At 38.7% G+C, this 24,608-nt stretch overlaps 3 protein-coding genes across 4 annotated transcripts; 2 read left to right on the top strand and 1 right to left on the bottom strand.

Moving 5' to 3' along the window:
* The first annotated feature begins 1,673 nt into the window (after nt 1-1,673).
* LOC133724280 (monooxygenase 1-like) lies at nt 1,674-3,582 on the top strand. Its single transcript, XM_062150975.1, has 6 exons — nt 1,674-1,759; nt 1,889-2,035; nt 2,276-2,326; nt 2,467-2,635; nt 2,741-2,969; nt 3,059-3,582. Exons 1-6 carry the CDS (start codon nt 1,674-1,676, stop codon nt 3,580-3,582), a joined length of 1,206 nt encoding a protein of 401 aa, XP_062006959.1.
* Nucleotides 3,583-4,663: 1,081 nt separating this feature from the next.
* On the bottom strand, nt 4,664-13,076 carry LOC133709955 (topless-related protein 4-like). The gene is made up of 26 exons (XM_062135921.1): nt 12,922-13,076; nt 12,655-12,817; nt 12,338-12,517; nt 12,118-12,231; nt 11,858-12,016; nt 11,570-11,747; nt 11,361-11,484; nt 10,863-10,978; nt 10,216-10,384; nt 9,974-10,083; nt 9,804-9,873; nt 9,619-9,692; nt 9,367-9,462; nt 9,196-9,291; nt 8,638-8,765; nt 8,292-8,526; nt 8,042-8,206; nt 7,864-7,956; nt 7,493-7,639; nt 7,306-7,416; nt 7,039-7,218; nt 6,564-6,692; nt 6,377-6,472; nt 5,782-5,970; nt 5,502-5,668; nt 4,664-5,353 (listed from the first exon to the last, which is right to left on the bottom strand). Exons 2-26 carry the CDS (start codon nt 12,732-12,734, stop codon nt 5,155-5,157), a joined length of 3,405 nt encoding a protein of 1,134 aa, XP_061991905.1. The 5' UTR covers nt 12,735-12,817; nt 12,922-13,076; the 3' UTR covers nt 4,664-5,154.
* An 8,558-nt stretch (nt 13,077-21,634) lies between these two features.
* LOC133726945 (uncharacterized) lies at nt 21,635-23,152 on the top strand. Of its 2 annotated transcripts, none has more exons than XM_062154583.1 (2): nt 21,635-21,741; nt 21,875-23,152. In XM_062154583.1, exon 2 carries the CDS (start codon nt 21,878-21,880, stop codon nt 23,015-23,017), a length of 1,140 nt encoding a protein of 379 aa, XP_062010567.1. In that variant the 5' UTR covers nt 21,635-21,741; nt 21,875-21,877; the 3' UTR covers nt 23,018-23,152. The 2 variants fall into 2 exon arrangements, with proteins under 2 accessions (XP_062010567.1, XP_062010568.1); XM_062154584.1 differs by lacking the exon at nt 21,635-21,741 and having other exon boundaries at nt 21,748-22,182; nt 22,288-23,152.
* The last annotated feature ends 1,456 nt before the right edge of the window (nt 23,153-24,608 follow it).

Below are 24,608 nucleotides of genomic sequence, written 5' to 3'. Positions count from 1 at the left end.
ATTAGCTCTATCCTTGCGAAGACCTGCCATATCTGACGCCGTCTGCTTGGTCTGGTTCGCAATAGCCTCTATGATTTCTTTCTGCTGCTGATTCTGCTCATCTGCGATACCTGTAGCATGAGCCCTTAATGCACTCTCTGTTTGTGCAATTTGTTGCTTAGTATCCTCAGCCTGTCGGGAAATACGCTTGTTTATTTCGCGTATGATCCGGTCTGTCTTCTCGGTTTCCCTTTCAAAATCAGCGGTTATCTTCTTGCGATGATTTTCAATATTCTCCAGGATGATCGCGAACCTGACCTCGGAGGTCTCTCCCTCTGGAATAGGCTTCGCAACGAAAGCCTCTCTTTCTTCACTTCCCACTGTATTGGAGACAGCAGTAGTGACAGGCTCACTGGCCTGATTAGTAGTGACACTCATACCCTCAGTAATGGTCGGGTGATTCTCTCCCTGTTCAGCTGACATATCCGATGATTGGAGATGACGAGAAAATCTTTGAGTCACTTGTTCTTCAGAAAGACCACGACAGTCCGCGCGAGAATGCGGTCTGTAACTGGAGGTCTTATGCTTAGGACAGTTAGCGTAAACCTTCTGGTAAGGATTTTCGCTTGACTTCCCAATGGCTACGTTCACGAAGAGACACTATGTACGTCCCACTGGGCGTGCCAAAATGTTTGACGCGGAAACCAGTTGGCTTGCAAACTGTCTCTTTTGAGCGTGTGCGCAGGCGTGCCAGCACCGTGGGGTGCAGTCGTCGGCGCAGTCCCTTGACCTGACTTCTTCTTCAAGCATTGTGGACGAGGAGAGCACCAACCTCGCCACAAGGTTCTTCTCTGTGCCTTCCGAGAAAGGACTTCTTGCCTTACGGATAAGGACTTTGGGTGTGATCTCTTCGCGTCACCGAATCGATACTCAACGTTGTAGGTTGAGCAGAGCAATCACTGGGAAGTTTGGAGAAAGCACAGGGTTTGCTAAAGCGTGACTTTAGCTTCGCTGGGTTGCGAGGGCGTTACCCTTGCTTCGTTGGTAGTATCGGTGGCAGTGGCACTGGCAGTCGGCTCTTGGAGAGACTGGGACTGGCGCGCGGTCACCGGGTTTCAACGAGGTTGAAGGTTTGCTCCGGAGAGGCTTTGTAATCGCTAGGATTGATTGATTTGAGAGAGGTCCTTGATTCGTCCTTGTCCTTGAAACCTGGTATATATACCTAGGGTTTCGACTGCTCCTTGCCATAGAAGGATTATTGATTGAAGTTTCCTATTCAATCTCCGCTACCCGACTCCAATAAGGTTTCCATAACAATCACGGAATGGGTGAAGCTGTAACCCAAACCCGAGTAGGCTTATTTTTGGGCCGCAGGTATCGGCCCGCTGTGCTAAATCCACTAAAAGATCTTGCCAAAATTACTTTTGGGCTCAAACAGAAAACAATTAATATTTTTTGGAAATTTGGTTCCCTCCCTCCCTATAATAAAGGAACCTTCATTGAACTTGTGCGGCTCGAATGCTCGATCATAAACTTAGCCATGCAATTCGTGGAATTAATAACATGCAAAGAATGCTTGTTAATTAATGCAAGGTTGGTGCGTTGCGAATTATATATATGCACTTTAAACATACAAGCTAGTTACTTGGAATTCTCTCTTTTACAAGAAGAAAATTAGATCAAAGGCAATGATGATGGAGATGGCAGAAGATACAAGAGAAAATATTGTGATTGTGGGTGGTGGGATTTGTGGCCTTGCCACTGCTCTTGCTCTTCACAGGTTTAATTAGTTTAGTTTTTGTCTTTTTTTTTTTTTTTGGATTAATCTGATGCATTTCCACATATATAGAGAACAATATATAGATCCTTATTAGAAGTGAGGGATCATCTGATATTTTCTGGGGTGCAGGAAGGGCATAAGAAGCTTGGTCCTAGAAAGATCAGAGAGTTTGCGAGCAACGGGAGTAGCTATCATTATTCATTCTAATGGATGGCGTGCACTTGATCAACTTGGTGTTGCCTCCTATCTTAGACAAACTGCTAATCCTATACTATCGTAAATCTCTCTCTCCCTCTCACACATAAAAAAGAAAAAATTGTTCTGAGTTTGTTTGGGAATTGGGATTGCTTCACTGTAGTAATAAGAAAAATAATCTCTATGTTCACTGTTTCTAGTCTTTTTTTTCTTCGCTTCACTGTTTATTCCTGTGTTCACTAGTGTTGCATTATATTCTCAGCAGATAATGTTTTACTACTAATTTCTGCTGTGTGATTTGATAATTTGATTTCTTTTCAGGGGACAATTCAAGTCACTTAATGATAACAAGCTACAAAAATTACCAGTTGGGTGAGTTCTTGATCAAGCTTTTTTTGTTTTTCTTTACATTTCTACTCTCCACCAGAAAAAAAGTATGTTAGAATTTCTTTTTCCTCAATAGCTTCATAAAAACAGTGACATTTTTTAAGTTGTATGTAATATCATAACAGGAAAGAAGAATTACGATGTGTGAAAAGGACTGATCTGATGAATATCATGGCTGATAATCTGCCAAAGAACACCGTACGTTTTGGGTGCAACGTACTTTCTATCGAGTTGGATCCCATAACTTCTTCTCCAGTTCTTCAACTTCAAGATGGAACCAGTTTGAATGCCAAGGTACGTATTGCTCCATGTTCAGAATTCCGGTACGTGCCTGCCAATGTCTCTAAACCTTATTATCATCATTTTTTTTTTCTAAATAATGTATGGACCATCCTTCAGGCTGTGATCGGATGCGACGGAGTGAACTCTACGATTTCATATATGATGGGGGCGACGGCTACAAATATATTCAACGTATGTGGGATAAGAGGTTTCACAAGTTATCCGAGTGGTCATGAATTCGGCAGTGAGTTCAAACTCACCAAAAAAGATGATGTTCAAGTCGGACTATTGCCCATGACCACCAACCTGGTCTATTGGTTCCTTACTCGCAAATATATATCGCGCAGTATGTAATTAAATTAGATATTTAGATACTAGTCCCCTACCGTTTTATAATTTAAGTACGTACGTACTTATGTATATATGTATGAACAGAGTCCAAGATCTCCCACAGCCAGAAATTAATTGGGGATATGGCAGCTGCATCAGTGAAGGACTTTCCTTCTAGCATCAAAGAGATGGTAGAGAATTGCTCACTAGAGTCTCTACATCTTTCTGACTATATGAGATACCGACCAACGTGTGACATACTACGAAGACGATTTCGGGTGGGAACAGTAACAGTGGCAGGAGATGCCTGGCATGCAATGGCTCCGTTCATTGCTCAAGGTGGCTCAGCCTCTTTGGAAGATGCAGTTGTGCTGGCTAGGTGCTTGGCGCGAAAGACTATTGTTGGTATTCCAAGTGGAAGAGTAAGCAAGACGATGGTAGAAGAAGCACTTGATGAATACCTAAAAGAGCGGAAACCGCGAGTTCTAAGACTATCTTTGCAGACGTACCTAATTGGGAAAATGCATGATACTTCATCAAAATTTATCAAGTTCATATGCATTGTGTTCATGGCGATCATATTCTACGACTCGCATGGACATACTCGTTATGATTGTGGTACCCTCTGATTAAGATTCATGACTCGGGCTTATGCTTATGAAATGATGATCAATTAAGTACATGTTCCTTAATTAACGTTTCAAATAACAAGTTTGTTAAAGTTACATTTCAAACTACCAACAAAGCCTTACGGATTTGAGTTAGCGAATTTTAGAACGTGCTAAGTTATGCGTCAAAAACTCACTGGCTTAAGGTCACGGCCCTGCACTGAATTCCTCGATTTTTTATCAGAGCAAAATATTAACATGCTCAATACTATAGAACATGATCTCCAACTAAATGACTATTTGTCATTGGAACATTCTTCATAATGGTATCCCAACTAAGCAAATATGTCGCACTGTTTAACTACATACATCTACGGAGGTACGAAAATCCATCACCAACATGAAATTCTTATGAAACGGCATTTGCTTATGAAATTTCACCGGTATAGCCTTTAACAACAAAATTCCATCGGCATAGCCTTTAACTACAAAATGTGGTCAGCAATGCTGGTTTTTTTTTTTTTTCACCGGTATAGCCTTTAACAACAAAATTTCATCGGCATAGCCATTAACTACAAAATGTGGTCGGCAATGCTGGTTTTTTTTTTTTTTTCACCGGTATAGCCTTTAACAACAAAATTTCATCGGCATAGCCTTTAACTACAAAATGTGGTCGGCAATGCTGTTTTTTTTTTTTTTTTTTTGGTAGTCTTCGTGTTTAGGCTCATGAGAGCTAAGACCATAGAGTTCGGAGATGACATTTACATGGTACATCTCTCAACCATGTAAGAACTATGTAGAGCTTGAAAATTTTGTTGCCCTTGGTCAAATGCAGAGGTCGTCCCAAAATCCTTTTTTTTTATTCTTTTTTTTTTTAGAATAACCCAAAATCCATTTTCATTAGGTCTTATATTTCAAAAATTAACTCAAAGACACTTGCAATATTCCTTCTCTTGCAATTCCCCACTTAAAATGTAGAAAATAGTCTCCCATCAACACAAAAGATATCCAACCAAACTCGGAATCTCTTAAATTTGGGTTGCGATTTTGTTAGGCTTGGCAGATGCGCAAATAAGGTTATCAAAACTAGGATAAACACACATTTGATGCAATGAACCGACTTCTTATTAACACCAGAAAATTAACTACAGGAAATTACAATCATAAATACTTTTGATAAACATGTCTGACTATGCTTCCCAATCAAAGAAACTAAAATCTGGGTAACATCTTGGTAAATAATTTAGACAAAAAAAAAAAAAAAAAACAGTTGCCGCGAATCAAAGAAACTAAAATCTTTTGCTGAATTCCCTCATTGTCTGATTTGGTCGGCACTGCATTGTCTTCAAAACTTAAAACTATGAATTCATACTTCTCCAATTATCCTAAATGAGGGAAATTGCCTCACACAACCTACTTTCAGATGCCACTATAACCAATTCTACCGGGTTAATTCAAGTATCCTAAAACTATAGATTCCTATATCCGCAGCTTCCTCACAAAAAATGAATAAATATGGTGAGACCAGGAAAGGGCACACGGATGGATACATACACTCGGAAGTTTGTTGTCGAAAGGATGCACATAATATTGTCACCTTTGAGGTTGATCCGAACCTGCTGCTCCAGAAGCGGTGCTAGGCCCAGCACCATTTTCAGTTGGCGGGGAGGTGCCCCATTTTCCTTCTGATTCTAATGGCTCAAGTACATGCACTCCACCATCTGTAAGACCTAGTGCAAACTGATTGGGATCCGATGGATGTGCCGCGACAACAAGAGGATACACTCTTAAGCTGTTAAAATTTTGTTGTTAGATATGTCATTCCCAACACATAAAGACCACAAGTATCCTAATTGACCACAAGTACCCTAATTAAAAAGGAAGTAAGTTTGAAAAAAGTACATCGACACTGCCATCATACTGACAAGTAATGCATTTACCTTGGATTTGGAGGTAAATAAGCAGCTGGTAATATTCGGCATCTCAACCTGAGGGTCGTAGCAGTAAGAACCCCCACACTTCCATCTTCAAAGCTAACATAAATTGACTGGCTATCACAGGAATAAGCAGCATGTGTGATTGGACCACTAGCCTCTCGTGGGGCAAACTATATAAGAAACATCATTCCATTAACGTCAGTAACACTAATCAAATCCTAAAACAACACAGCAAAAGAATTTTTTTTTTTTTTTTTTTTGGGGGTTGGGGGGAGACACTCACCTGCTTGAGGCATTCTAATTTTGGTGCTTCATAAATGGCTATCTGTGTTTCATGAACTGCCAGCAAGTGTATCTGATCCAAGTGGAACTGAACCCGAGTATCTGCAAGAGGGGCAGCAGCTCGCCCACTTGGAATCTGAAGGAATTTACTAGCTTGCCTCTCCCATCCATCTGTATTCCAAACACACAACTGCAGAGAACAGAAATAAAGACATTGACGACTTCCAGAAGCTAGTCAAGCTAATCATGCTTTTCTTGCTTCAGCAAGGAGACAGCAACAATAGTGAAAAGCAAGAGAGCTATCTATCAATAGAATTTGGCTGAGATATGGGACAAAGTCCGGGTAGACACATTCAGGCGAGATGCATTATAGAAAACCAATTCCAAGCTGTTAAGGTTATACTAATGAAATGGTTTCAATGGTAAGTGTGAAATGCCACAGAATCAGTTCACTATGAAGTTGACCTATAAACAATTTGGAAACTATGTCTAATCCTTTTGGTGTGGCTTCTTGTGATAAAAAGCTTCTTGTGTCATCTTAGCAGTAGCAGACTGACATGCAAACATATACACACCCAAACAGTCTACATTAATACCTGAGAATCGGCTCCCGAGGATACAAGCACATTAAGAACATGTGAGAAGGCAAGGCCCGTTATTCTTTTCTGATGACCTTTTAGCTTAGTTTTAACCTGTAACAAGGGAGCATATATAATTTGTTAATAATCCCATGTTGCAGTATCATAACCAAGTAACAAATCTATAGTTTCAGTTAATACAGACCTCATCAACCCGAACATTGTAAATCTGAATGGAAGAATCTTCCATGCCTATGGCAATGATATTATTGTCTTGGGGATGAAATGCCAGATATGTGGCAGCTGGGGGTGGAGGCATGAATGTTGTCATCGTCTGCAATTCAGATAACGTAACAGGATTATAACATATACATAATATTGTCATTGTCCACTACAATAGAGGAAACATAAGATCATAGAAATCTGATGGTTTGGAATAAGCAAGCGAGCTACATCCAACTACAAGAAATAGAGTATTAACAATTTGCAGTGGAGTGATTCTATTACCACCCCCAAAGTGCTCATCCCACACCCCTGTTTGAGGGGGGTTGGGGGGGGGTTGTTCAGTTTTCTCTTATGCATAGCATGCACAGTTCATACACATTGCAGTGTCTTATCATTACCTACCAACCAGCACACTTGACATGGTGAATGAGAGAAGTATTGGGAAAACACCATACCTTAAATGTCATCATATTGAACAGGGATATTTTCCCCCCTGAAGCTGACATAACGTAAGAGTCATTCTTTGAAAGTGCAAAGCATGGAACAGCATCTTCAGGGTTTGTATCACTTATATCATTAGTCATCAGTATGCCACTTGCAGGTTGCCACAGTTGTGGTACAATACTAGCTGTGGCCTACAAGAGACGAATTCTTTGTCAATCACAAACTTCAGAACATGCACAAAATACTAAATGCAACCATCTAACGTACGAATAATATACCTTCCCTATCGTGGTTCTGTCATTTCGTTGCCATTTCCAGAGCTTGTGCACAGCATTAGATGATAATGCCAATATGGCAAGTCCTGAATTTGTGTAAATTAACCTAGACACCTGCAATAACTATCTTGTCAGATTATGAAATAAAATGAGTAATTTGAACAACTACAGACAAAAAGAAAATCAATACCCTCATTGCCGTTAAATTGTCAGGAAGCCTCAGAGACCGGCATTGTGATGATTCATTGATTTCTGTCAGTTTCCATATCCTGGATTTCTCTATCGACTCATCAACAATTCTAGGTTTCACGTCAGCCAAACTTCGACTGTCATTGTTCTACACAAAATCCAAAAAGAAAAATAAAACATTGAACATAATAACACTTCTTTCTACCATTAAAAAAGAATTGAAAATTTGTTTCAAAAGCAGTTCATCTGGCATAATACACATATTATGAGAAGGTTCAAATATGAAGATTATTTACTTTCTACGTTAGCATTGATTTATATGGATTTCTTCTGGGATTTGAGTCACCCATGAGAGATAATCATGACACTCACCAGTCCAACCATGGCTGGCACCGGAGCTGCTCGATCTCCAATGCCTGTTCCAACAGTAATGTTAGACGATCCAAATGCTCCTATTGCTGGGGCCTGCATAATAATGAAGCAGACACACATTGTGAACACCACCAAAGAAAGCTAACGAATCTGAAGGTATGCCAAAATGAAACTTTACCTTCACAACAGCCACAGAAGCAGCTCTGGAAGCATCAAATGTACGACTCTCCACTGTTCTCAGCAACCTAATTCCATCTGAATTTGCTAGAATTTTAATACCATTGTCATTTGTTGAGACAGCTAACAGTATTCCTTCTTTGTTAAATCTAATAGAAGGAGAAGCCTGCAGAATTTTGAGACCATGATGATTAGTTGGAAAGAACGACTTTATTGAAAAAATAAATAAATAAACATGATGTAATGCCTACCGGCAGTCCACCTTCTGCATCTGTACTTGTCAAAAGGTTAACATTGTCCATGTCCCAGAATTTAACCATGAACTCATCACCAGTAGCCAAGAATCGATTCTTGGTGGTATCAAACTGCACAACCCCAACAGTCCGCTTCCCAAGACCATGATAGGTACGCTTTACAGCTCCTTCACTTTCATTCCATTCCACCAAGTATGAATCCCCTTCTTTGTTTGTCCCACACGAGAATAGCCTGTGATGTTCAGAGATTAGACATCCATCACAATATTATACATAAGAAAACCAAACATCGCATCACTAATGGAAGAAAAGACTTTGTAAAGCATTTAGATATTATGCCTACCTTGATCCATCAGCACTGTATGCCATAGTGGTAGACGAATGTCCTGGCGCATCATAGTCAACTCTTGAGCCCACATTATCATACAGCCATGCCTTTATTTTTCCATCAGTTGCTGTCGAGAAAATAAACTGGAAAGAAGAATTATAGTAGGATATTAGAACATAGACACAAAATTATCAATATTATGCAATTTATTAAACATGAAACTATAGTTACAATTTATGAATAACTGAAACAACATAGGACTTATTGTTGTTAGGATCCCCCAATTTCAATTTCCAATTGTTTGTTCTATTATGATAAGAATTTGTTTCATATTTTCCTCATCTAGTAAGAGTAAGACTAACTTGGATCAATCACATATCTGTACAAAGGTTTGTATTTATCAACCCATATCCTGAATCTATATGCCTTGAGTAGCTTTTTCCATCTGTGCATCCCAAAGACTGGAAAGTAGTGTGCACACATATAGTAGAGACGGGACCAAAAACCAAAAAAACAAATAGCAAGTTTTTCATGCTACATTATTATCAACATGATAAATGAAATGAATATTACCTGAATACTCTCCTTGTGATGCGGGCACACCGAGTATACAGGTGCTTCGTGGCCCTCAAATGTATGCTGCTTGGCCCCAGTGACAGCATCCCACACCTGCAAAATATTGAACATATGTATAACTATCATTGAACCTGCAGAAAGAGACTAAAGTAGCGCAAGTCATCATACCTTGATAACCCTATCCTCGCCACAAGTCACAACACAGAGCTGTTTGTTTGGATATGAGAAAGCAAGATCATTAACACTGCCAGCATGTGCCTCAATCTGAAAACAAGAAACACCCATGCTTAAGTCAATCTTTACCCATATGAATTAAGATAACTCAAAAAAAAAAAGAGACCAATGATAAAAAAAATAAACATAAATAAAGTAGTATTTGATGAGATAACTAAATTCAAAGGTATTGTTTGATGGACAAACCTCTAGGTGATTTCTTAAATCATCACCACCATGATAGGAGTATATGTGAACTAGATGCTTAGAGTATGCAACACCTGTAGAATAAGCCTGAGTTAACATTTTTTAATTCTTGAAAACATTTACTTCGCAGGGTCACCTTCTAAAATGAGAATAAGTAATACATAAACAACACCATTAACACTTACCAAAAAGAGTTCCATCAGGACTCCACACTACACGGTTGATCGATGCTGTATAATCATTGGCCAAAGTTGCCTATTGGACAATAAGAAGGCACATGTTCACTCACATAATGACTCCAACAAGCATACACATGATACTCAATCTCAGTTAAATACAGAAAAGAAAATCAAACCTGCAGAGCCACTGAACATTGTGCAAGGTCCCAGGCTTTGAAGTTCCTAATAGCAATTCTTTCATGGCTTGGTAACTCATATATCATGACATCACCCATATTTGTTCCAACTGAAAGAGTGAAATCACTTATCAATTAACGGAAAGCATAAAAGCTAAAATTTAACTTTGAAAAAAAAATCAAAAAGAATAATTTGTTTAGAGTAAGATTGAGATCAGCTCTCACCCTGAATAGTTACTTACCAAGTAGTAGAATCTGTTGCACTGGGTGAAAATCCATACTCTTGACAGCTGAACCTGGATTTATTGTCATGACTACATTCCTGGGCAAGTCATCAGTAGAGTAGGAACTCTGACCATGGCTCTGGTTAGGATAAGCAACTGGCAGAATATTTACTGGCAGATTATTTGCCTGTTGCAAAATTAAGTTAATATAAGACCAATTGCATAAACTACGAAGATTACCAAAAAAATTTGTCATTAAAAAAATATAAAAAATCAAGATACGATCGTTGACATCAACTTGCCAATCACAAATCACCTAATGCTGGACTAGTGTGTAAATTGTTTACTATTAATCCAAATGTTATTGAGACAATCTAAGTTCCTAATTTGCAAAACTGAACGAGGCTGCTTTCTCACCAGAAATCTTAACCATCCTTAATCATCAAGTCATGTTTTAGCTGATGTTTTAGCACATTGCATAAATATACTATACAGCTACCAATGGTTGAGGAATTTATTCAGGAAAACAAAGAATTTTGTAATGGATAAATATTGTCAAGAGAATGTACATAAAAAAGAATGGAAAACTTCAAATTTAGTATATATAACTCGCACTTCCATCAGATAAATCAGAATATGAAACAATTAGCAGCTAAGATTTATACCTCATCTGTTACTCCAAAAGGTCTTGATCTCTTCATCACATGTTCAGAATCTGCTGTTTGATAGTCCATAGCTGGGTTATTGGTAGGAGGAGTTCTAGGGCGCTTTAGGAGGGCTCCTATAATGATAAGTAAAATTTGTAAAGAAAACTAAAATATTGAAATCAGTTGGAATATCGAAAAGAAAAAAATAGCTAAACAGAAGCCCATGTTAAATTGAAAAAATAGTAGAGACAGAATGGGTTTCAAACAAAGACAATGCACCCAAGTAAGGAACACCAAACATGTACGTAAAATGTGTAGAAGAAAAGAGATTCTATTAGGGAGGAAAAAGACGATAAGCGATGAAACCCAATAAGGAGAAAGCAAATAAAACTTCTAACACATTTTTTTGATATGTGCAGTGCATCTTGTAAAATTTAGAGCACACTAACAATGGACAAGGCTCCCTATAGCTAGCCACTAATATAGCTCTAGAAACAGCCAGTAATACCGCAGTACCTGCATTGTTAGCTGCAGCCAAACCCATCGGCCCGGCGGAAGCAGAGGGATGAGGCACAGGTGATGAGTTGGCCATCCATCCAGCAAGAGATGTTGGAAGCGCAGCAGGTGTGGGCTGAAAGGGCTACATATGCATATACACCCAGAGTAAGACATTAACTTGTAGATCACTTACTACGAGAGAAAAAATATATTGCTGTTCAACTTACTCCATGAGCACCAAGTGGTGGGAAACCCCCCGTCTTTGGGACTGCCCCCATTAAATGATTAGTAACAGGGGATGGAGCCCTGGCACCATTCGGTTGTCCACAGCTATGGTCTACAAATAGGGTCTTTATGTCAGGGTTAGGCCTTGGATTCTTACAAAGCTGGTGCTGCCAGTTTAAGCTACAAATGTAATGTCACAAAAGTTGAGTTGAGAAATCATGCCTTGTAAAATTAAAGCAAGGAAAACTGTATCAAGTCTCAGAACTATGAGGAAGGAGGTTCTCAAGTACCTCTGATTGATAAGAGTCCGCAATCTTGAGTTTTTCAGGGTAGGAAATTGAAGTTTATCACGAAACAATGGGTTAGCCTCTATTAACTTTTTCAGTTCAGCAAGCATTATACCCCTTGCAGACTTTGTATCACCATACTTAGATAACTGTTCATTATCCCTGAGAAGCAATGCAAAACCAAAAACAAGAAACGTCATACACAAAACAGACACAAAAATGCAGCCAACAAAACAACAATACTACAATCAATTCCTCCTGACCTAAAGTTCTCCAGAGTCAACAGCTGTGTAATTTCCTTAAAAAGTTCTTCATTGAATGCTGCAAACACTTTCAAGTCCTTGACTAAAATGTCCACAGCTTTTGCTCGATCCCTCCTACATTAATCCAATTTTTAATCAAAACCGGATCCAAATAACTTCAAAACTCAAGTAAAGTTAATCAAAACAGGCAAAAAAGTTACAACAAAACTTAACCACCTACTTGTCTAAAGCTTCAAGGTACTTCTGCTTGCGTATCTCGAAAAAGATCTTCATAGAGTATCTATTATCATCAACCTTGGTGAAACCAGACAAATACTTCTCCACCTCTTCCCACTCCCCATTTGTCACCATATCTTCAAAGTACCTCATGTTAAAGAAAAACCCTGACTCTTGCTCCAACCTCCACAACCACAATCACAATCACAGTAAAAATTAATTCAATCATTATTCCTCAATTCAAAAAAAAAAAAAAAAAAAAAAAAGGTACATAATACGATATTCATAAACTGACAAAAGTAAATAGGAAATTGAGCATACTTGTGAACACTCTCTTTGAATTTCTCTTCATCCAGAAACTGAAGTATGAGAAACACAAGCTCTCTGCTCAGCGAGGACATCTTCGTCTCTGCCAAGCCCTAATTCAGTCAGAGATCCAAAACCTCCACGCTTCAATTTCAACAATACTACACCACAAAAAACCCTATCACAATCCAAACAACCAAAATCACACCAAAATCAAAACCAGAAAAAATTCCAAGCGCTTTCGAAACATCGAACCGAGAAATGAAGAAGGAGAAGGTTTACCTGGACTGGAATTGATGGCTCAGATCGGAGAGGGTTTGAGAACTCTCTCTTTCTAGTTTTCTCTCTCTAGCTTTCTTTGATTTTGGTCTTGGGGAAGCTCAACTATTTATACGAAGAAGAAGAAGGATTAGGGATTTGGGAAGAGGAGAGAGAGAGAAAGAGAGAAAATGGTAGCAGACAAATTAAATAGCGTGAGCGAGAGAACGAGACGAGATGATGATCGGTTATGTGATAAGTCATTACGCTTATATATAAGAGCGACGATGGGTTGGATTTCTGGCTATAGTGGGTGATAAGCGGTTTGGCGTATACGGTTCTTTTGTAACGCTAGATTTGGATTTATTTTCGCCTGGATATGCGGGTTTCTCTAACATAGTTGAGTCGGTGTCAATTTTTAATTACTATTAGGCTGGTTTTTTTACTATTACTGGGGTTAAATGCCCTGGTAATTATCACCTCTTTTGCTTTGCTTTGGACAACTATTGTGTTTCCTATGCAGTGGTGAACAAGATGAGGTTAGGACAACTTTTTCCTTCGTTTAGATTGTGATGGACAAATTTTATTATACACTTCCGTAGTTCATAACTATCCATACTACATAGGAACATCACTAATGAAAATATTGTTATTGTGAAATGAATAATGTAGAAATTGTAGACTACATATGAGAATTGAGAAATAGAGATTTTGTTTTATGTGCATAGTGATTGGTCATCGATAGAAACACATATGCTAGAGGTATTCTAATTCAAAGTATGGTCTAAACCCTCAAAATTTAAGCGATTCAAAGTTTGTTCTTGGAGATTACAATGGTAACCTTTTAGTAGCATATGCTAGAAATATTGCTTTCTTGTTAGTTTTTATTGTGAAAGTTTATGACCTCTATGAATGTTTATAAAACATGATTTAATGGTTATGCATTAGTTATAATTGAAAGAGACTTTCACTTACTTATTTGTTGTCTCCTTATTGCCTCTACAAGTGCATGGAGTTTAAATTGTAACTTCGAGAACATTATTTTATAGCTTGCAACATAAAATCCTTCCGTCATGTGATGCAGAAAGCTATTTATTGATGTTTTGTCCAAAACATATTTGGCTATGTAATTTATTCCTGTGTTTTTATTTTATCTATTATTTCTAATAGTAAAAATAAAACATATATTTCTCATTGAACTTCAAATCAGACACACGCATTAAACCTTTATATATGTACATAATATATATCTAACTAAAAAATATGCAATCTCTTTGGCTATAAAATTACAGTGAGAATAGTAAAAACTAATTGATTGCACATGAGCTCTCTCTCTCTTTTTTCCGACCATTGTTCCTCAATCCTCATGTAGGTCTTGCCGTCTTGGTCGTGGAACCACTCAATATATTCTTCTTCTGTAACAAAAAAGGCCAATATTTCCCCCAATTTCCATTGAAAGTTATTAGGGTGGTTGGCCACTTTCTTTCTATTTATTTTTCTGGCCAATTTCTTTATGTCATTTATTATCATATTGTATGGAAATATTGAGGCAGATCAACCTGACACTAAATTAGCATAATGGGTGGTGTAGTTACTGCTCACATTGTTTCATACAAGGCCATACACAAGTTAAATGTGTATTGTATTCTAGGGGTCAGATAATAGGCTGAATCTATTAACACTTCAATTTTCATACGAGGTAACACGAGTCATGACAGAATAAGAAAAGAGTCTCTCTTTTTCTAAAAAATAAAGGGGAGTGAAATTTGCACTTCCCTTTTTACACTCTGCACTTCCCTTTGATTTTTTTATAATATTTCTCCATTAGCTCATATTTGCAGTCCCAAATTACCCTTAATCTCTCTATGGAAAGCAAACTGATATTGCTCTCCCTCTCCCTCTCTCTGTACAATCGCCGCCACCTCCCATGTCGTCTCAAGCGCCTCCACCGGCTCCGGCCAATACTTCGTCGACCTCCACCTCGGCATTCCTCCTCATCGCCGACACCAACAACGATTTGGTCTGGCTCCGCTTCTCCACCTCCCATGGCGATGATGTTTGCCCCCAAAGACTTCATCCTCTCTCTCCAGCGCCCCAGATCCGTCATCATTCTCATCAAGACCAAACCATCGCCGCCCTGTCAGCCTACATGGAGCTCGGCGACGCCGTCATCGACGGCGGCAACGAGTGGTACGAGAACACCGAGCGCCGCATCCACGACGCCTCCGCCAAGGACCTCCTCTACCTCGGCATGGGAGTCTCCGACGGGGTTGCTGGATAAGTTGCCCTGTCTCTACCTTTTGTTTGTTCTTTCCCTTGTTCCCTTCTCACCCCTCTGAGCCTTGTATAAATGTAAATACACACCGGAGCTCCATTTCCTTCTCTTACAAGCTTAGATTAGAGAACCCATTTCAGTTTTTTCTGAAAAAAGAAAAGAAAAAAAAAAACGATTCACAAAACTAAATTCAACACTATGTGGATGATGGGTTTTAGCATCCAGGGCATTATAGATTTGGTGGATAAGTTGCTGGATAAGACGGGGATGAAGGGCACCGGGAAATGAACGGTTTAGCAGGTTGCTGACTGCTTGGCGGCGCCGACCATTGCTACGTCGTTGGATTGTAGATACTTGAGTGGATTGAAGGAGGAGAGGGAGAGCACCGAGGAGGAGACTATCCAAGTATCCAGACTATCCAGGCACAAATGGGGTTCTATGGATGGAGAGAGGGGGAGAGAGAGAGAAGGGTAGTTTTGGAAGAGAATATCATGAATTGATAAGAAATATTAAAAAAATCAAAGGGAAGTGCAGACTGTAAAAAGGGGAGTGCAAATTTCACTCCCCAAAATAAACTTTAAAATACATAAATCTCTAGAACAACCCCACCCAAACTAATAGCTCTATTAACTAAGGGAGGGAGAGAGTGCTCCCAAACTTCTCCTTTCAATCTTGAATGTCCCAACGTTGTCCACTATGAAGTTTGTTTCTCTAAAATTATGCTTGATGGTGAAATTTTTAAAACTTCGAGCAATTAGTTGAATGTCCTTGATGATGGACTTAAGCCTTCAAAGTGTACTATAAACTTGATTCACACAGTCAATAACTAAGTTCGAGTCTCCTTCAAAATGTGAAAAACAAAGTCAAAATCGTAATATTGGACAATTTTACAATTGCCCACTAAATGAAGCATATTTTTGATACAATAAACTATTTTACTATGTTATCGTTAGGGGTGGGCGCGGTGCGGTTCGGATCGGTTTAAGGCCCAAACCGCAACCAAACCGTTTTTTTCGGTTGGTCTATATATCAAACCGCAACCGCATTACAAAAAGGATGAACCGATTATTTCGGTTACACCATTTTTCGGTGACGTGCGGGTCGGTTTCGGTTTGGACCGATTTATTAATTTCAACTAGAAAGAGAGGGCCAAAATCATGCTTATATTTACCTAACAGTTTCAATAAGGCATAAATAAATTTTGAATGCATTTAGAGTCCACACAAATCGGCAAATGTCACCTAAATATCAAGCAACTTGCAGAAAGACCATATTTGAACACTTAACAAACCCATATATATATATAAAATCAAGCAAACATAGCAACTTATTACAAACTGAAAACCTAAACAAAAATAGATTTCTTATATATTAAAAACCAACATTTCCATCAACAAAGAAATAATAAATAAATAAATAAAATGTAATTAAAACAAATTCGGTGCGGGTCGGTTTAAATCGGGCGGTTTATGACCCGAAACCGCAACCGAACCGCTTTTATGCGGTTTGGTGCGGTGTGACCATGAAACGACACCGTTTTAGTTCGATGCGGTTACCGAACCGCTTTTTTTGGTGCGGTTCGGGTCGGTAACCGCATTTTCGGTACAAAGTGCCCACCCCTAGTTATCGTAACTTTAAAGGTTTATCATTTCTGATAAAAAAAATATAAACTGATAAGTGGAAGTAGACCAAAGTTATTGAATTCATACGCTAGGTAGTCAGGTCATATATAAAAACCAATTTCCACCTCATAATAAATTTTTCATTATTTTAAATAGGGATAGCAACTTTCTATTTTAATTTTCTTATTTTTTTGAAAAGGGACATGAATGCGTGCTGAACTGAAATGCTTGTTATTAGGAATAAATAGAATAAAGTGCCAAAAATGAAAAGTCTTCCACTGCCTGTCCATTTATCGCGTATCGAATCGTATATCGCGATATGATAAATCCAAGTCGTTTTCACGTGGGATGGTAACAACCACACGTCAATTCATTCTGACGAAAGACATTTTAAACGGTTCTAATCAGATCACTTTGTATTTATCTAGAAAAAGGAGGGGCTACTATCCCATGCATGCGCCTGCACTTATTAAGGTGAGGCCTCCTTGGAACCCCCAATTTTGGTACGTCATCATTTACTTTCCAAGTTCTACCATATTTATTAAAGGTTCTTGGTTCTTGGTTTTCCACCATATCAATAATTAGGTCCAAAAGAAGATTTACAACTAAGAAAGTAACATCTCACTTCAAAATTTGTACTTTCTACTTTAAGTCTCGCAAACATATATTTAACTCAGTTTATAGTTCTTACGGTTGTATTTATGATAAGTGTGTCGTTATGTATCGATATGCTCTCTAACGAATCCTTTATGTAATATAAATCTTCTTTTGATTTCTTTACAGGCATCGTAGTGTATCTTTTTAATGAATGTGAGGGATGATACGCGTTCTTTTGAAACATTTAAGTAAAACGTTTCTCTATGTGTCTGAGAACATAAGTAACGTACAAGAAACGGTTAAATCATTTAAACCGTCGTTTGCACGTTGAGTACGTGAAAGTGATTGTGTTTACTGACACTGTAACTCCACCGTTAAATACACTAAATAAGAGCGTTACTTTCAAATTCATACCCATTTAATTCAAAAGGCCGAAAAATACTACTGCTTCTTTAAAGTAACAACATGGTTTGACCATCGAGCTGAAAATGTGAGAATGTATCAAATGCAAGCCTTCATTTTCGGTGAGACATACATGCACCAGCTATAATAGCTTCGCTCGATTCAAAAACAGAAACACGCACAGAAACATGCATAGCTGGACCAGGTCGCTTTATACAATTTGTCCATATAGCTAATGTCATTTTCCATGGAATTTTCTTGGATGCTTCAGTACTGCATTGGTGGTACGTACACCCACAGCTACAAAATGCAGCACTTGTTATTTATATGCTCAATCAATATTTGCTTTACTTATATTGTACCCTGTTCATTTTTTGTTTTCGTTTTTGTTTTCTTCAATCCCACTTTTCTTGATTAGACAAGAAGGTGCTCTTGCTAATACTATATATTATAAGCTTTGGTTGGTAAGAGAGTAGGTAGGACTTGGGTTTAACCCTTTTCAATCAATGTCAAAACCAATACAAGAAAATTAATCTTCACTAAACTTGTCCTTATATACTTTTTTTATTTTTTAAATAAAGGGCTATTGCGGTTGCTCTCAAGTCTTAATTAATGAAATCATCGAATACAGGGGGGACATTGAGTCTAAACCCCTTATTACAATAAGTATCTAGAGAACATCCTAAAATAATATCAAAAATTTCTACTAAAAAAATGTATTCAACCAGGCACGGTGTTGTACTAACTACTCTATTTGCTTTGACATAGTGATGACATAACGGACAGATAACTCGATTTGCAACTCGATTACACCATAACATAATTACCAAAAGCATAATTTTCACAACTTGTCGTTATATACTTTTTTTATTAGTAGTAAACAAACGCATTCATTTCAAAAGAAAAAAGAGAAAAAAACAAACGTATGCTTATGAAATCGACAATGTATAATAGATAAGTTAGTTGTGTCACGTGTATGTCCACTCACTAATTATATGATATTAGAGGAATTTAACACCTTTTGTTACGTGTAAAGTAAATTTTTTGATAAATTAAATGTTTCGCGTGACATGACTTCCGTGCTCGGCGAGTTTCTTTTCACTTTCAACTCTCATCTTGTGAGAGCATGACATAATCGTTTGCAACATTTGGTAGTGACTAAAACGTACGTGTACTCCGGGTCGGGGTAGTCGCCTCAACTTTCAAAGTCAATCACAGGAACCCGTCCCTATTATAAATGGATTGAAGCATAGACCAAGACCACTAGGTTAAAATAATGTACTATTGAATGCATATATAGACAAAAATTCAGACTACGATGCCTGATTTGCTTGGTTTAATGGCAAATAGAAAATTAGTCCTCCCAAATACAAATATAGTGCATTAAAAATTAACGGCTAAGTATAATATTAGAGGTTAATATACATTATTGAAACAGGGTGGCACAAAAGTTGAAAGCAATTTAGCGGATTCAAATTTGCTATTGGTGGTGATACCATGGAGAGGATTGTATGCACCGACAGTGCACTTGCACTTGCACTGTCGGTTATTTTAATCTCTAAAAAAATAACAGCCACTCATCTAATCCACTCCTTTATATATTTTAATATCAAAAAAATTATTTCCATTCATATTGCAAGTACCCATGCACTGACGGTGCATGGAATACACTCCCGTGATACCACCACTAAATACAAAACTGTCACGTGTTATAAAACATAATTATAGTTTATCATGATGTTTTATTAAAAAATTATATTTTAAGTATTCAATTAATTTTATATGACATGGCAAGTTTTAATAGGGTGGTGATATCACCACAAAATAAAAGTGGTGACCAAATTTGAATCCCAATTTAGCCACCTGTTTTTTTTTAGAATAAGATACTTTTATTAAAAAATTAAATTACATAATACGGGAATGACCTGTGGTGGACATGAATTCCCCACTCTCCTCCCTAAAATCTAAACTACTTACAGGTACATCATCATAAATGACCTACATGATCCGAAAGGGCCCAACCCCCAACCACCTATATCGCCCAACCTCTCGGGCTACAGAGAATCCCGAGAATCTTGATACCACCTCATGAACAACCGCTATAAAAGCCAACACCCTTTTCCACACCGTGTCCCAAAGATACCAAACCACGTACAAGGATCGCTCGTCAGCACATTGACCATAAGATAGCACCAACAATAAGCCAATTCGTCCCTAGGAATGACACCACATCCATGGCACCTCAATTTGACCCAACCCTAGCTCAAAGGAGTAGGGACATGCTAATGACCAAGAAAACCTAACCAAAAACACAATTTTAAACAAAATGAAAGAACAACCGCCGCAATCCTCTTCCTTCTTCCCAGCAGGCCCGCCGGCAGACCACCACCACAAGGCAACCCCTTCGAGCTCACCTTGCCGAAGAAACCCAAACCACACAGCAAGCCACGTCAAAACTCCTAACTGTTGTCGGCCAGATCCAGGGTTAAACCCAGATCTCCACCAACCCAAACCATCGAGAATCAGATCGGAGAACATAGTGCCTTGCCACCTCAGAGTGATAGAACTCCAAGAGTCAGTGTCCTTCAGCTGAAGAGCCTAAAACCACCACTGCAATCTCCGCCGAACGTCCCAAACTTAGCACCATACAATCCATGGCACACCGCCTCTATGATCTGGCCACTGGCCATCTGCTCCACACCTGCGTCATTGTCGATCGCCCAAAACCCATCAACCACGCTAGCGCCGCCACCTGAGAAGAGTGAAAAATTGTCCACATCCCATATCGTCTGATAGAACGGAAGACTGAGAGGCCCGAGACCTCAAGAACCCATCCGGCAACACCCGCCTCTCGTCGATGAGGCAGCAAACCACGATCGACGCGGGGGCGCCGCCGGACAGGCTACGATTTTTCCCCTGCGATTTCCAAAACTAAGACTCTTGCTGTTTTCTCTGGGCAAATAAGTGTTTTAACACTGATCTATCGTCTTGGTATACCCTAGTTAAGTTGTCAAGTAGACTGACGGATGTAAAGGTTACATGGGAAAATAAAAATATAATTTAGCCACCTTAATAATGATACACTATTGAAAAAGAGGTGGTCCAACTCGAGACACCATTCAAATTTTCGACCTATTTAACCTTAAAATTAACAAATATTTGTCCACAGTGTTTTGGTAAAATTTTCCTCTAATCGTAAAACTCGCTATGATACCCTTATCGAAAAAAATTTCATAACTATAATACACTTAAAACGAAAATTGTAATGGTAGTTACTGATTTGAATTGTATCAAATCACAGTTCGTATATATCGATTGTACCAAATATATTTTGTATATCTCTATAATACAATTTCTTTTTATTTATCTCTAAACATTCACGCATTCCACATGTTTTTCATACTCATAAAGGAGCCAAAGTTGTGTGATATGATTAGATAGGTTCACTTTCTTTAACATACACATGTTCCTCCAACTTTTTCCAAGAAGTTTCATATCCAATTCTCCTACTGCTTTATCATATTTATACAAAAAAAATGTGTGTTCATTTCTCCTAGAAAGCAACTTGATTGTACCCGAAGACCGGTTTTCTCGAAAAAGTCGAAACGAATTCTAATGACGTAATGGACCACAATTCTCACTTCCTCTATGGCAAGAGATTCTAGTTGGGTTTCCTACTCTCTCTCTTCATGAGAGACTCTTTCATTAAAGGCTTCATTAACTTTAGGCATTATAACAGGGAATAAGAATCGTTCAATTCACTGAATTTGCAACTTGAAAGTAGATAAGGCAGTTAGAAGTTATATTTGAAACCTTTAAAGAATCAGTGGTGGTAGCAAAATTCCTGGTGAAGGACTATCTCAATTCCTTTTTATCAGAAAAGCATGGTGGGGTTCTTCAAGAATCTCACTTTCAGTCACTTTGAGTAATGATAAAGCAAACCAGCAGGTAGTATTTGTCATGATTTTCGTTTACTTTATGCCGGTGATCAAGATTGTTAGGGCTATGATTTTATTGGTAGTTGAGTTAGGGCAAACATGATGAGTACTTATAAACCTCTTGTAATCTCCGATTCCTTCAGGGCATGGCACCACGATCTCTTCGTCATACTCCCAGACGGACTCCACGCAAGTTCTTTTATCTCTTACTGTTGATATTCGTGCCTGCATGTATATTTGGACTCTTTATAGATTACCGGAAAGTTACATATTTCCTCCGGCCACTTTGGGATACGCCTCCAGCTCCGTTCACATGGCTGCCACACTACTATGCAGAAAATGTAAGCATGGACCATCTCTGCCACCTTCATGGCTGGTCCGTGCGTGCCACTCCACGCCGTATTTTTGATGCCATCATCTTCAGCAATGAAATAGACTTGCTTGATATCAGGTGGCATGAACTTTATCCATATGTCACAAAATTTGTAATCATCGAGGCAAATACTACTTTCACTGGAATCCCTAAACCTCTCTACTTTGCTTCAAATCGGAACAGATTTGCCTTTGCTGATGAAAAAATTGTGCACTATGTCTTTCCTGGCACAACTCGAAGCGGAGATTCACATGCAGACCCCTTCAAATTTGAGAGAATGCAACGTGCAGCTATGGATGATTTACTTCGGCAGGCAGGGATTTCCAATGGCGATGTCCTGATAATGGCGGATACTGATGAGATCCCTAGGCCGCAGACGTTGAAACTGTTGCAATGGTGTGATGGGATCCCTTCTAAACTGCATTTTGAGATGAAGCACTACCTGTACTCATTTGAGTTCCCAATGGACAGCATCTGGAAGACTGCATCTAATATCTACGGCCCGAATACCAGGTACATGCATTCGAGGCAAACTGATGACCTGCTCTCTGATGCGGGATGGCATTGTAGTTTTTGCTTTCGGCACATTGAGGAGTTTGTGTTCAAGATGGGAGCTTATAGCCACGCAGAGCGTGTGAGGCGGAGAGACTTTCTGGATTACAGAAGAATACAGAGGCTCATTTGTCATGGTGACGATCTTTTCGATATGTTACCTGAAGAGTTCACATTCAAGGACTTGATCAGGAAGATGGGATCGATTCCCAAATCAGCTTCTGCAATTACCCTTCCTGCTTATTTGATAAAGAATGCGGACAAGTTTAGGTACCTTCTCCCTGGAGGCTGTATCAGAGAGACTGGTAGCTCTTCTAATTTTCCTAAGGATAGTAGTTATTCTGATCCTAGTGTTTTTTAGGAAATCCAGATAGTTTACACTGCAAAGTTGATGAGATTAGGACTCCTATGATTTGTGAGAGAATCAAATCCAGCTTCAAATACTGAACGACGGACAATTGAATATCTCCTTTTATCCCATACAGGGTTTGCTTTATCTCCAATTAGTCACACAGAAACTCACAGCAAACTCGTTAACATAATCGAAGAAAAAAAATCTGATAAAAATAATTTCAATCGAAAGAAAAAGAACTAGTTAACATTTCCCATCGGATTTGATAGTATGAAAGAAATAGTTGACCTTCTCTTTCTCTTGTTTCTGGTGAGGATCATTCTGTTATTAGTTTAGGTACAAAATACTAGTCATGTTAGGGAGATATAAATATGGTGTTTAACTTTGGCATGTTCACAACAAGGATCATTGTGATCTTTATGGACATTCTCATGGTACTTTAACACCATGAAACTCGCAGAACTCTATAGTACTATTGCTATCATCTTCATCGAGCAGGTTAAGTTTCTGCAGCCGTGATGGGAGGAAGTCATCGTTGAAGCTATCACCATCTACTAATTTGAAGCTTCTTCTCCGGCCACTTGTCGCGCGCGAGGAAGTTAAGTGTTGGACATGGCTTTGTGTGAGTAAATGAGATATATTGCAGCAGAGTGTTTGGGTAATTAATAGCGACTTAGCCAGGACGTAAGCGTTGCCGGTGAAACCTTGAGGAAGTGCAAGCACACCATTGTTTCGTTGCTCAATCCTAAAGCTAAAGTCTTCGCCTGAAATCCACACATGTTGGATCAATTGACACATTGTAATTGTACGTTACACATAAAGATCAATAGTGGAAGGAAAGCCAATATTCATTGAGTTCAAGTTTGGTCCTTTAGTGAGATGTTTTTAAATTGGTTTTGCAAGCTAGAAAGTTGGGCTGCTACAAGTTCAAAGGAGGAACATGAAAAGTTGTCACCAACAACCTGCTTCTTCAAACAGTTGAGGAATGCACTGCTCAAATGAAAGGTCATGTGAACATAATTATTATCATCATTGCTACTCACATAAACAGGTGTGTTCCGTCCACTCAATGTGCCATCTCTTTCGAATTCGAAAGTGGTTCGTCACTCGGACGTGTATTTGGCACCGATGGTGAGGGCGATCAAAAGAAACATAAGCTGGAAAAAAGTACTTCTGAGTTTGTTTTAGATGGATGAAAGAGCAGTAGCTGTTTTAGGCTCTCAGTTTCTATAGAAAATTTAGACACATAGATGACAATGAGGCTTTCCAAGAGGCGATTGAAGGAAGAGTAATGAGAGGTTAAAAACGAAAAGATAGAATGAGGAGCTGATCGGGGAGTGAATCATTTATATATATATAGTGGATGTATGGGAACTTAAAAAGTTTGTAAATGCATGGCATATCTACTTTTACGTGTAGTTCACTCACACTGTCACACAAGAATTTTGGACCAGGTAGGTCATTCACATGCATCACCCACTGCACAACTTTGTGGGACGCGGGACGCCTGTTAGCATGTCAAGGGTATTTTGGTATTTTCGGAAGTACAAAAGCTGATGCATATAAGTCCATGTAAAACTGTAATTGGTAACCAACTCAG

Source organism: Rosa rugosa, chromosome 1, assembly GCF_958449725.1.
Source record: "Rosa rugosa chromosome 1, drRosRugo1.1, whole genome shotgun sequence".
Lineage (NCBI taxonomy): Eukaryota > Viridiplantae > Streptophyta > Magnoliopsida > Rosales > Rosaceae > Rosa > Rosa rugosa.
This window is presented reverse-complemented; position numbering and strand designations above follow the sequence as displayed.

Coding starts and splice junctions, on each gene's coding strand:
- LOC133724280 (XM_062150975.1), top strand. CDS start 1,674: ATGGAGATGGCAGAAGATACAAGAGAAAATATTGTGATTGTGGGTGGT. Junction 1,760..1,888: donor ACTGCTCTTGCTCTTCACAG/GTTTAATTAGTT, acceptor TCTGGGGTGCAG/GAAGGGCATAAGAAGCTTGG. Junction 2,036..2,275: donor ACTGCTAATCCTATACTATC/GTAAATCTCTCT, acceptor ATTTCTTTTCAG/GGGACAATTCAAGTCACTTA.
- LOC133709955 (XM_062135921.1), bottom strand. CDS start 12,734: ATGTCCTCGCTGAGCAGAGAGCTTGTGTTTCTCATACTTCAGTTTCTG. Junction 7,640..7,863: donor TGCCAGCCATGGTTGGACTG/GTGAGTGTCATG, acceptor GATTTTGTGTAG/AACAATGACAGTCGAAGTTT. Junction 6,473..6,563: donor ACAATGTTCGGGTTGATGAG/GTCTGTATTAAC, acceptor CCCTTGTTACAG/GTTAAAACTAAGCTAAAAGG.
- LOC133726945 (XM_062154583.1), top strand. CDS start 21,878: ATGGCACCACGATCTCTTCGTCATACTCCCAGACGGACTCCACGCAAG.